Below are 13,005 nucleotides of genomic sequence, written 5' to 3'. Positions count from 1 at the left end.
GACTTACAGGCTTTCTATGGTGATATATCTGGGTATTCCTTTCTCTCCCCCTCAGGTGACTATTTTATAATGTTATGCCAGGGAAACCAAGATTCAAAAGACAGCCAAGCATCTTAACATTATCTCCCCCCTTTGCCTCATTCCAACCATGTCTCAATTCCTATAACCAGAGCCCTGTTTTTTCAAGGTTGTGTGTACGTCATTATTTACCTCTGACCCACTTCAGCTTCACATTTATCCTATTGTATTTCATTTCATTGCAATGATTACAATCCCCTCCGTGCATCATCAAATAACCAAAGGATACACCCCACAAGTCCACCCCCCTGGCTGTCAGCAAACAGCTCCTCTCTCTTCCTGAGTCCTATGTCCCCAGCCACTCCATCTGTCCATGTCATTGTCTCTGTCTCCATTCCTGGCCTCACTGCCTCTCTGGGTAGGGTCACACTTTCCGCTCTTCTCGTTTGATGGTCCCAGGGACCTGGCTCTTCTTTCTTGATGCTAGAAAATTCCCCCATTTAAGAGGACTTATTTTTTTACACAATGGGATAGCAAGATTGAACATTTCCAACTTTAGAGTTCCATATGCCTTTTTGCATGTTTCCATCTAGTCTTTTGGTGGGAAATATAAAGACTGTGGCTTTAATTGCCATGTCAGGTAATCACTGCTCCACAGTGACTCTCGGTGAAATCTCAGTAGATGGTTAGTACATGAATGATTATCCCTGGGCTACCCAAGATTTAAGGAGCTCTGGTCGTGTTGTGGTTATGAATCAGACTGCTAACCTCAAGGTCGGCAGTTCAAAACTACTAGCCGTTCCGCGGGAGAGATGAGACTTTCTGCTCCCATAAAAGATTTATAGCTTTGGAAACCCTGTGCAGGGTCACTATGAGTTGGAACTGACTCCACAGTATTTAACAACAACAACCCAAGATTTCGAGGAGCTCTGGTAGCATAGTGGTTACAAATGCCTTGGAAACCCTGAACAGGGTCACTGTGAGTCGGAATTGACTCCACGATACAAAACCACCACCATCCAAGTAATTGTACAATAAATACGGAGCTGCATGTTTTAAGAAATACTGATCATTGGTTTGAGCTTAGGAGCTGCTTTTTAAAAGAAAAATGAGGCTTTCTGCTTCCATGAAAGATATATAGCCTCAAAAATCCTTTAAAAGCTTACTATGAGTTGGAACCAACTCGAAGGCACTTAACAATAACAGCAGCAACCCAAGTAATTGGAGTCTTGGTATGGCGCTAAAGAATAAGCAGTGGACTGCTAGCTTCAAGGGTAGTGGTTCCAACCCACCAAATGCTCTCAGAAACACTATACAGGATCTCTTGAGTCAGAACTGACTCTATGGCACTTAACCACAATGCAAGAAATTAATGATAAATTGAGAGGTATAGTATAATCTATACCTCCTAACACAAGTCAGATAATTTTTTTTTTAATTTTTTATTGTGAATTAGGTGAAAGTTTACATGGCAGATCATCAGTTTTACTTTCAACAAATCATACACCTTGTTTCATTACAATGTTTACAATCCCCTCCATGTACCATCAGTTAACAACATTTCTCTCTATTCCCTTTAGCTTTTTTTTTTTTTTTAAAAAAAACACTTAGGCATATATAATAACTTGTACCACCAGAGTACACATTCTGTAAGTCTGCCTCCTGACCACCAGCTCTCTTAGTCCCTCTCTTCTCATAAATCTAGAGTCCTCAGCTGCTCCTTCTCTCCATGTCCCCATCTCTGCCTCCCTCTCTGGTATTGCTGCTTCTCTAGATAAGGTTTTGCATTCTGCTTGTGCTCTTCTCCCTTGATGGTCCTACGGTCCTTTGTTTCTGGATTGTAAGATTAACTACTCCCCCAGTTTTGTTACAAAACTCCTACTTTTACAATTGTGACAGTCGCAATTAGTCATGATAACAGTTACTCAGTATTGAAACATAAGAATTTTATCCCCATCTCTTTTCACCAGACCCATCTAGACAAGATGAAGACTATTCAGTGGGGACTCTTTCTTCCTCCACCCACTCTTGGACTAAACTCCCTCTTGAAACTTTGTAAGCCAGTCACTTGCGTGCCTTTATTGCCCCCTCATTTTAGGTAGCCAGTGTCTGAGTTGCCCATCCCTATCTACCCTGTGTTCAGAGAGGGGATAGCATTGATACTTGATGTGATGACTCCTTCCGCTTGTGTTGGTATTTACAGTTACTACCTCCATGCGCATGGTCAAGTTCATCAAATTGTAGCAGTTTACCCTTGTTTCCTTTATCCAAAAAAATTTTTGTTTTGTTTTTTTATCTTCCTCTAGTCAAGTTCTGATTATTATCAAGCCATGGATGCTAGGTCAAATGGGTACTGTCTGAAAGTTTGGGTGTTCTTGTGCATCTCCCCTCACTTCCTGTCAGCTGGTTGCTTCACACTGAGCTCTAGCCCTCTGTGGCTATGTCCTTGTCCATGGGCTCAGGTGTCCCCAGGTCTCACCACACTTTGAACAACCAGCACTTCCTCTTCTCTCTCTCATCTACAGGTCAACAGGCATCTATGGACCGTGGTTGAATTCAGCCCATTTCTTCATTTCTGCCTTTCCCCTTCTTCCACTCACCAGTAGACCAATGTGGTCGCAAGCAAGCTTATGTGCCTGCTCATGTGTTCCCTTTGAGTTTCAGTCTTAGAGGAGAGTTAAGGCAGATGATTTTTCAAAAACCTGTATCATGCAGCCTATTATTACATACAGAAACTTTGTTCCTGAAAGGCAATTGTAGAGCAAGTAATAATTTCTAAAATCAGCAGTCAAATTTAATACTTGTCAATACTCTTGAAAAAATTACATCAATTTTAAATATGAAAAAATGGATACAATTTAATTTTTAAACCAAAAGGTGTGCAGGCATTTTTAGGAAGCTTTAGTAACACTTTTGTTGTGGAAATTCATTTTTTTTATGTAGGGAAATCCGTCTTTGAATTTTTTCAGTTTAAAACACTTGTATCTTTGGTTAGCATCATGTTTTTGACTCCTTTAAAAATATTGAGTAAGCAAATAAATCATGGAACATACCCTTTCTGTATGATATGTATAAATAACACAATACAGTAGTTTTTAAAATACCAACGTCCTCTACTTTATGTTACAAAAGATTTCAATTTTGTGATAAATAAGCAGTTATACCACCATTGTTGTATTAATCAAGGTATACTGTCTTTTAACCTTTATATCTAATTTTTAATAATTGCAAATATTTGTTTAAAGACAATTTAGAACTATTTGGTAAAGGATATTCTTTATTGTTTTTTCATATTAATTATCCCACCTCTTAAAATTAATAATCTTTGGTAATTTCCTCATTTTACAGCTATTTTTCCCATTCACCTTGGGCAATTCTGAAAAGGTAGACAGGTAAATCATTAATGGATAATATAGAACAAAGATAGTAGATATGTTTACCCTTTTATCTAGCATTTCTGGAGAACTTTTACATTGTTTTAATGAAAACTTTTTAAATCTATTTGAGTTGTGGACAATCTTAAGCATATGATTATATAGTTACATAACTTTTCCCCAGATAGCTCTTCACCTATCTCCTCTGTGGACTTGTGTGATTCTTCCTATTCCAAATGCTGATAATTCTCAAGTTATCCTCTTCATGTTGTCCAACATGAATCTTAGACCTTCTTCAGATTTTTTTAATCCTTTTTTGTGCTTGCTCTTCTATCTTAGTAATATTTAGAAATTTATCTTCCAGCTCACTAGTTTTGCCTTCCATCCCTTCAACTCTACTCCTTTGCCCTTTCAGTGTATTGTCCATTCCTGATATTCTATTATTAATCGTATCTTATTTGATTGTTCCTGTAGCACTTTCCTGATTTCTTCCTTATTTTTCTCAACTTCATTGTAAAGAATTTTGATACATTTTATAATCATTTTTCTGAATTCCTTCTCAGGCATTTCCAAAGCCTGCCCTCTTCCAATATGGAGTGTAGGTCTACCTCCAGCTCATTTGTCTCAGTCACTTTATCTCGTTTCTGGACATGTGCTGATATGTTCATCTGTTTCTGTTTCTTGGGCATCTTCAGTAGTTAGCTATGGCCTTAATATTTAGATGAGTGTGTGTTTTACAGTCCAGTGCATTAGCCCACAGCACCAACCAGTATCCCACTTGTAGACACTATTAACTGTGTGGTGCAACTCCTTTTATCCCTTGTAACCTTCTTTTGACCTACAGGACATATGGTGCCTACCTATATTTCCTGCCTCTGGGGTTTAGTGGCAAACTGCTACTCCACTTTCAGTGTGTGCTGTCATCTTCATGAATCTGAAGGAACAGAACTCATCAATCCAAGTTCTAGAGGCCCCATGAGGCATGAGGTGCTATAGGGTTAGCACGGGTTGGTAGTGCTAATCCGTCAGTTGCTCCTTGGAAACCCTATATAGGGTCGCTATGAGTCAGAACTATAAGTCAACAACACTTAAAACAATTGTGTCAAACATATTACCTAAAAAAATTTTTTTTAATTTTCATTAAAGTGTCTACCATCACTGAAAACACATGGTTTCAACATAAAATTCAAAGTAGAAAATAATTCAGTCTTGAAAGGATTAATGTATATATTTAAGATTTTTTTGTGTGGGGGCTTTTTTTTAGTTAAGTGTCTTTGAGTTGTCTTTTCTATCATTTTCAATGCCTCACAGCATGGATTATTTTTCCTTTTGTTGTTCAGTGTAGTGCCGTGGTGTCAGTTCCAACTCATAGCAGCCCTGTATAGGGTTTCCAAGGAGCTGCTGATGAGTTGACATTGCTGACCTTGAAGTTCAAATTGACATTGTGGTCCAGAGCTTATCCTAGAGCACTACACCAGGACTCCATTTTTTTCCCTTAGTGTGGGTATTTAGGTTGTTCCTCAGTATTTAATTTCACTGTTAGCAGTTGCCCTACAATGAGCACCCACCCTTATACATGCTCTGTTATGCATATGTTGCACATATTTTTCTGGAATAGATACTTGTTGTTATTAACTGCCATTGAGTCAATTATGACTCAGCGACCCTGTATAGGATTTCCGAGGAGCAGCTGCTGAGTTTGAACTGCCAAAGCTTGGGTTCGCAATCCTAAAGCACCACACTAGGACTCCAGAATAGATCATTTGTTGTTAAGTGCTGTCAAGTTTGTTCCGACTCAAAGCGATCCTATATAAGCATGCTGAATAAGTATTTGTTATTGTTGTAAAGTGCCATCAAGTCAGTTCTGACCCATATGCCCGTGTATGGGGTTTCCAAGTAGCTCCTGGTAAGCTTGAACTGCCAAGCTTGCAGTTCATATGGTTTTGCAGTCTGGTGCATTAACCCACAGCAACACTTGTTGTTGTTGTTGTTAAGTGCCATCAAGTCGGTTTCGACCCATAGCGACCCTGAACAGGGTTTCCGAGGCTGTAAATCTTTATGGGAGCAGATCGCCTCATCTTTCTCCCGTGGAGCAGCTGGTAGTTTCGAACTACGGACCTTGTGGTTCACAGCCTGATTTGTAACCACTACGCTACCAGAGCTCCTACAGCAACACTAGAGGTGGCTTTATTAGGTGACGAAAGATCCCTGTGGCTCAGTAGTTAAAGCATTTGACTGCCACCAGAAGGTCAGTAGTGGTTCAGACCCAGCAGTCTCTCTGCTGGAGAATAACGGCAGTCTGCTTCTATAAAGCTTTTCTGTTTTGGAAATCCAGTGGGCCAGTTATACTCTATTCTGTGGGGTTACTGTGGGTCAGATTCGACTTTGCAACGTTGGGTTTCTCTTGCTTTAGGTTTATTTGAAATTGGCATATTTCAAACATATGTTCATATTTGAAATTTTGGTTGATACTGCCAAAGTTTCCTGTAGTTTATCTAACTCAGTAGTATCTGAGTACTCCTCTCTGTATCCGCAACTTACTTGGTATTACTATTTGCTTTTGTACGTCATCTCATTGCCTTCTTGCCTACATGGTTTCTGCTGAGAAATCCTTATTTAGTTTTATTGGTCCTCCTTTGTAGGGAACTTTTTGTTTTTTCTGAGCTGCTTTCAAGATTCTTTCCTTGTCTTTAATTGTGGAATGTTTGATTATGATATGTCTTGGTGATTTGGGGGCAGTCTATCCTGTTTGGGCTTCATTCAATTTCTTGTATGCTTAGCTTACCGTCTTTCATGATGTTAGGGAAGTGTTCTTCCAACAACTCTTCAACAGTTTTCTCTGTGCTTGTCTCTTCCCGCTCCAGAATTCCAGTCACCATAAGTTGTTCCTCTTCATGGTCTTCCACTTAACTCTGAGGCTTTCTTTGATTTTTTAATTCTTTATCTGACTGTTCTTGTAGCATACTAACATTGAGAGGTTTATCCTCAAGCTCACTGATTCAGGCTTCCATTGCTTTGCATCTGCTTCTTTGCTCTTTTCAGTGTATTATCCATTTCTGAGATCTTAGTGTGAATATTCTGAATTTCTAATTGCAGGTTTTGTTTCAAAATTTGCATTCATTTTTTCTGTTTTTGTAGTATTTTCCTGAATTCTTACGATTTTATTGTGTTCTCCTTGCTTTCTTTGATCTTTTTATTGATCCTTTGATGTTATTGTTATGTGCCAGGGAGTCGACTCGTAGTGCCCCTGTACAGGGTTTCCGAGGCTGTAAATCTTTATGGGAGCAAAAAGTCTCATCTTTCTCCCATGGAACAGCAGGTAGTTTCAAACTGCTGACCATGAGATTAGCACCCCAATTCGTAACCACTACGCTACCAGAGCTTATTTTGAAGATACCTAATTAGCATTCTTTTGAATCTGTTTTTTTCTTCAGTTAGTTCATTACCTTTTCTTCTTCAGAAACGTTTTCTGGCTCTGCATCTTGGTCATTTGTATGAGCCATTCTCTCTCATTTTTTCATGTAAGCTAAAATTGTTGTCTCTGGGGCATTGTGGAGTTGCCGTATTTATAAAAACAAACAGTGCACTTGTTGGACCTGAAAAAGTGAAATCTCTGGTGGGCTCTTGGAGTTCAAGGAGTTCACAAAGTAGTTGTGGAAAGGATTTGACATCAGAGTTCCTGGCCCTAGATGCGGTTCCTATCAGCCTCATTGTTATCTACGTTCAGGGCACTCAATCTGGAAGTAGTTTCTGGGGACCCTTGATAGAGCTGCTTTCAAGTGTGTGTTAGGACTGCAGAGAAGCTGAGGGCAAGGGGGCTAGTTAACTGCTGGTCTGATGGCTCTGCAGGTTTTGTAAGTTTGGAGACTAGCCCACCTGAATCCGGAGAGCAGAGAGGGACACCAAATCAACACAGCTGTCCACACCTCATAGTCAGCACTCCCGGACAGCAGGGTCTGTGCTGATGGTGGTTGAAGGTGGATGCTGGTCATCAAGGGAGTGTGGGGAAAAGGATGAAATCACTCCTTTCCCAGCGTCCGTGTGCTTCTGCTCTGCCATGCCTCCCTCTGCTGCCAGAGCTGTTCACAAGATGGTAGAGCTCTGTCTGGCCAGCTGTTCACCAGTCAGTCTCCCTATCTTGATGTCCCTACTCTGCTTCTTCTCCCAGAAAACACTCCATCTGTCTCTCTAACCCTATTTCTGAAGTTCAGGGAGCCAGAAGTTTCATCCATGTCTGTTTTATGTGGTCTCTTGTATATTTGTGGTTGAGGGTCTAAGTAGAGCATCAGCCTAGTCCACCATCTTTCTGGAAGTCCTGTTTCAATAATATTTAAATAGGAAAAAATGTGTCATTACATTCTATTTATAGTACTGGATTTTCAAAAATACTTTTAGAAGGATTTTGATATAAAATAATTTCAACAGTGGTCACACATTTAAAATAACTACCAAAGGGCAGCAATATAAGCTGACAATTGTTTTGAACGATCTGGCCATAGACATATTTTAATCTGTAGGTTGTTTTCAAAACTATAAATCATTACCAATCTTTTTATATCGGGAGGCTTTACACAGAACCGGCTCTTTGAAAATTCGACAGTACTGAGCCCAAATCATCACATTTTCAGTGTACTGAATTCAATTCAGATCTGTCCCCTTTAATTAGGAACATGCTCTCTTCAGTTGGCACCAGCAGGCCTGCTTCCCTTACTTCTCTCCTGTTGTGTAAACATTCGATTTGTGAACACTAGAGCCTAAGTGAATGCAGCATTAATCATACAGTATTGTTCCTTAAACTGAATTTATTATAGACCATAATACTATAGGATAAGTATGTCACTGCTAACCACAAGGCTGGAGGTTCAAACCCACCAGTCAGTCATTCCTTGAAAACCCAGGGTTGTTATGAGTCAGAACCAACTTGTTGGCACTTAACAAAAATTGGTAATAAAGGAAAGGAGATAAGAAATGAAGGACAAAACCACATTGTTAGACCAAGGTAGGAAGTAACTTTAAAACACAACCAGAGAATATCATGGTTGGTATACGCTATATAGGATTCTGCTTGTTAACTACTGGTTTATTAAAAATTATGGCCCTGATGTTGCAATGGTTAAGTGCTCCACTGCTAACTGAAAAGCTGGCAATTCAAACCAGCCAGCTGATCTGCATAAGAAAGATGTGGCAATCTGCTTCCATAAAGAGTGGACACCTTATAGGGGGGCAGTTCTACCCTGCCTATAGAGTTGCTGAGTCAGAATCGACTTGAGAGCTGGAGGGTTTTTTGGCCATATGGTCTACTAGTTTATTTTGAGCCTTATTGTTGTAAACTCAAGTGACTGAATTATTTTCAGGTTTGCATTTTTTGCTACTTATATTGGAAAGACTCATACTTGATATGTTATGTTTGCATTTAACTTTTTCAAAGAAATGATCATTTCAAATTTTAAGTCATAAGGTAATTTACCCAAATCCGTGTTCATACTAGCTCACCATGCCTTCTCCTATGCCTGAGTACCTGAATGTGCACTACATTGGGGAGTCTGCCTCCAGACTGCTGTTCTTATCAATGCACTGGGCACTTTCGATTCCTTCCTTCCAGGCTCTAGGGTGAGTGTTTTGAAGTTCTTGACTATTAATGTGATTTTGTGGCACAGATGTACCATGAAAAAAACTGTTTGGGGAGGATTTGTAGAGAAGAAGAAAATACTGTAACATTATCACTTAAATTTTGTCATTTATATGGCAAGCCATGGTGTAGTTAAGCAGTATATTCTGTATATTCCTTTTATTTTTTTAATATAACTGAGTTAACAATTTGGATGGAATATATGCAGAGGAGTTTATCAATCATGACTGGCATTTATAATAGGCTATCTTTGAATCACTCTTAGACCGCAAATCAGTTGTGATTGATGTTAGTGTTCAGAGCTGCCCCTTAATTCATGGCAACCCCTTGCACAACAGAACAGAACTGTGGTCCCCTGATCAGTTGTGAACCGGACACATGTAAGCCATAGGGGTTTTCTTTCCTTGGCTGATTAATCTTTTGTAGCCTAGGATCATTGTTTTCTTTCCACCTCCACTTCACGCCTACTGATTCAACTCAGACATGTTAACTAAGAAGCTGAAACCTGCTTACAGTAAATATGTTTAACTATAGATAGAATTGTGGGGTTTTGTTTTTTATGAAGAAAAAAGATCAAATTCTAACACTACAGTGAACTATAGATTTTGGCCTATACAAAAGAGTACATCTTTATTCTGTTCTGAAGTAGTCAGATGATATGCAAAATTATCTATTATAAGAAACCCTATCTTTATTTAAAGTTATCGCAAATTATTTAGAGTTCTTTAAAGTACCTGATAATCAAGAGACAAAGAGACGGTGAGAAAAGTCAAGCCCACAATCAGGAAAGTACTGTTCTGGTCATTGGAGCCTCTACTCACCAATATGATTTAGTAAACGATCACTTCAGTACCCTGTATGTCTGTTTCACATTTGCCACGTGGCCGTCCTTATCCGTAGAGTATTTTGATTATAGCTATAAGGAGCTATGGTAGCGTTGTGTTTACAAGTCAGGCTGCTAACCTACCGGTCAGCAGTTCAAAACTACCAGTGGTTCCACTGGAGAAAGATGAGGCTTTCTGCGTCCATAAAGATTTACAGCCTCGGAAACCCTCTACAGGGTCACTGTAAGTTTGAATCAACTTCACCACGAAGCATAGCTGATTCATGTCTGTAAATGGCACACAGAACTCCACTATAATTTGATTTATTAAATCATATGCTTAAGTAATAAAATTTCATAGTCTGAAAACCTAATATACAGTGATTAGTCTTTAAAACAATTGTTACTCCTGTCTCAACATTTAACCTTCAGAATTTTTTTAAGAAAAAATTAAAATGCAATATAAATTTACATGTTGTTGTTGTTACGTGCCTTTGAGTCAGTTCTGACTCGTAGGGACTCTGTATAGGGTTCCCAGGGAGTGGCTGGTGAGCATGAACTGCTAACCTTGAAGTTCAAACTGACCTTGTAGCCCAGCCCATTAACCCACAGTGCCACACTAGTACTTTTTTAGCATTTAGTAAATTCTAAAGCACAAAATCCATATGATAAACACTGGATTGTGCAATACAAGGTCCCTGGTTCAAGGCTACCAGCAGTTCTGCAGGAGATAGATGAGACTTTTTGCTCTTGCAAAGATTTATAAGTCTGGGAAACCCTATGCAGGGTTGCTATGAGTCAGAGCCAATTCCATGGCACTTAACAACAAAGCACAAAATAGTTTCCTAAACTTTTAACTGACATACTATCAGTTACTATAGTAAAACAACAAAAGGAAGGAATTTGCAAGAAAGTAATTTGAACTCCTTGAATTATTCATAATACTATTGATCTTAAGTACTTCTGTTAAATTGGGTGTAATTATTCTATGGAAATAACCCAGATATTGTAGACATAAAGTATAAGGTTATAATTAATTTTATGGTGGCAGCTACATTTCCTTGCAATCTCTGTGGAAAATCAGTTTCAATGTAACAGCCACTGGAATCTTTGCAATTAGAATAGCTATTGATTCAGCATTCAAGGCCATTGATTGCTACATAAACTCTTATTTCTTATCCCTGTCTATATAATTTTTAGGCTTATTTATATGCTGGCTTAATCAAATGGATACGGACTAAGTGCTAATGATAGGGAAAAAAAATCTGTTCTGTGTTAATAAAAGCAATTCTAGATCTAGAAACTGTAATATGCTTGTATTTTTATTTCTGGATGCAAAACTGAGTAACACAACCCAGTTTTATAGAGAGAAACAGATAAACAACATTAATTATTCTCTAATAGCCAAGTTTGTTTAGATCACTTACCTTAGTGGAGGGGGAACAGTAGCTTAAAGACTGTCCTTCCAAAGTTCATGGTGATACATAATACCAATTGAATTTGGCTACTGTATTTTACAAGGGTGTTGGTTTTCTTGGTGTAAGATTTTTCATTTTAATATTTATACGAATTCAGTTGTTTATACATTCTTCTTGCATCATTTAATAAGTAACTATGAGGTAGTAAAAGAGACTCAGTTTGGGAGCACCTGGTCTGATTGGCCTAGAGCACTTCTATCTACCTAAATTCTTAAAATATGACCAAAAATGCCAAGCCCACCATCATTTGCCACAGGGGGCTTTTATTTATTGTCTAAGTAAGAAAACATAAGCTAAATCCTAAACCTAAAAGTTGAAACTTCTAAAATATCACTGAAGCAAAGTAATGTTTTATGTAACTCAGTGGGTTTGAAATCAGTTCTAGTACCATGTCACTCATTTTCCCTTAAGTCCCATGCCCTCAATTCAAGCAGATGCTTCTGGGGAAAGAATAATGCCTTGGGTTTATTCGTATAGATACCAGATGGTTTATCCTCAGGTATAGATGACTCAACAGTCATTTAGATTCCTTTATCAAAATAGTATAAACAATGATCTAATTGCTAATTCTGAGTACTACATACAAATTTTGGAGTCCTGGTGTGGCGCTGCAGGTTAATGCGCTGGACTGCAAGGTTGGTTTGAACTGCAGGATTGGTGGTTCAAGCTCACCAGCTTCTCGGAAACCCCGTACATGGTGGCTATGAGTCATAAGTGACTCGAAGGCACATAACAACAACATAACACATATTTTAATGAGCATTTAGTGCAGTTGTTTAAGAATCTACCATTTGGGAGAAAAAAAAAAAAGATATGCTTTTGGGAAACAAAAAAAAACACAACATTAATTTTGGTGTCTGGGGGCCTGACTAATACCTAATTACCTTCTCTTCCCAGGTACTGTTACTTCCCAAGGCAAAAATGATTTGAGAATAGGTAGCATAGTGTGACTTACAATAGTCACTTATTTTGTTTCCTAACAAGAAATATTAACCTTACTGGGGTGTCTCTATTGAGAACTTTGACTATAGTATTTTACCTGCTAAGTTTTGAATTGATTTATAGAACAGCATAAACTTTGGACATTGGTTCACATTCTGATTCTGTCCATCAGTCTTCGTGTCTTTAGACCAAGTTATTGAATCTCACTGAAGCTCAGTTTCGACATCTTTAAATTAGGAAGAGAAATCTTCCCTGTGGGCTATGCCACTTAGGTGAGATAGTGAATTTACTCACCTTTCTTAACACAGGGCCTGTTGTGAAGTAGATAATATGGGGTAATTTTCTTTCATTCTTTCAATAAAGGAGATTTGCTATTTTGTTTCTTTTTCCCTAATGAATTTTATAAAACACCTTTTTGAACAACATGGCTAACTATACTAAGATGTCATTGTTTTCTCTTTTTTTACATAAATATATGAATAAGTATTTTTACTTTCATCTACCTTTTTCAGTTTTTCTTAGTTCAGTTTTATAGACACTTGGGATCACAGTAGAAACAATGTTTCTGCTAGTGTATTCCTCGAATGTTAATTTTCATCTTTGTCCTTTAAGATGGTGGTGGTGGTGTTAGTGTGCCGTGGAGTCGGTTCCAACTCATAGCAACCCTGCATAGGGTTTCCAAGGTTATATATCTTTACGGGAGCAGAAAGCCTCATCTTTCTGCTGGCAGTTTTGAACTGC

At 38.4% G+C, this 13,005-nt stretch overlaps 1 protein-coding gene across 1 annotated transcript in view; it reads left to right on the top strand.

Moving 5' to 3' along the window:
- The window catches only part of NR2C1 (nuclear receptor subfamily 2, group C, member 1), a 65,021-nt gene that overhangs the window by 35,405 nt on the left and 16,611 nt on the right, over window positions 1-13,005 (top strand). Inside the window, exon 7 of the mRNA XM_006871811.1 lies at window positions 8,881-9,002. Within this exon, the coding sequence (XP_006871873.1) occupies window positions 8,881-9,002 (122 nt within the window). The remainder of the gene's footprint in view (window positions 1-8,880; window positions 9,003-13,005) is intronic.

The sequence above is a fragment of the Chrysochloris asiatica genome, unplaced genomic scaffold (genome assembly GCF_000296735.1).
Source record: "Chrysochloris asiatica unplaced genomic scaffold, ChrAsi1.0 scaffold00174, whole genome shotgun sequence".
NCBI lineage: Eukaryota > Metazoa > Chordata > Mammalia > Afrosoricida > Chrysochloridae > Chrysochloris > Chrysochloris asiatica.
The sequence above is the reverse complement of the archived record's forward strand: the minus strand, read 5'-3'. Positions and strand labels throughout refer to the sequence as shown.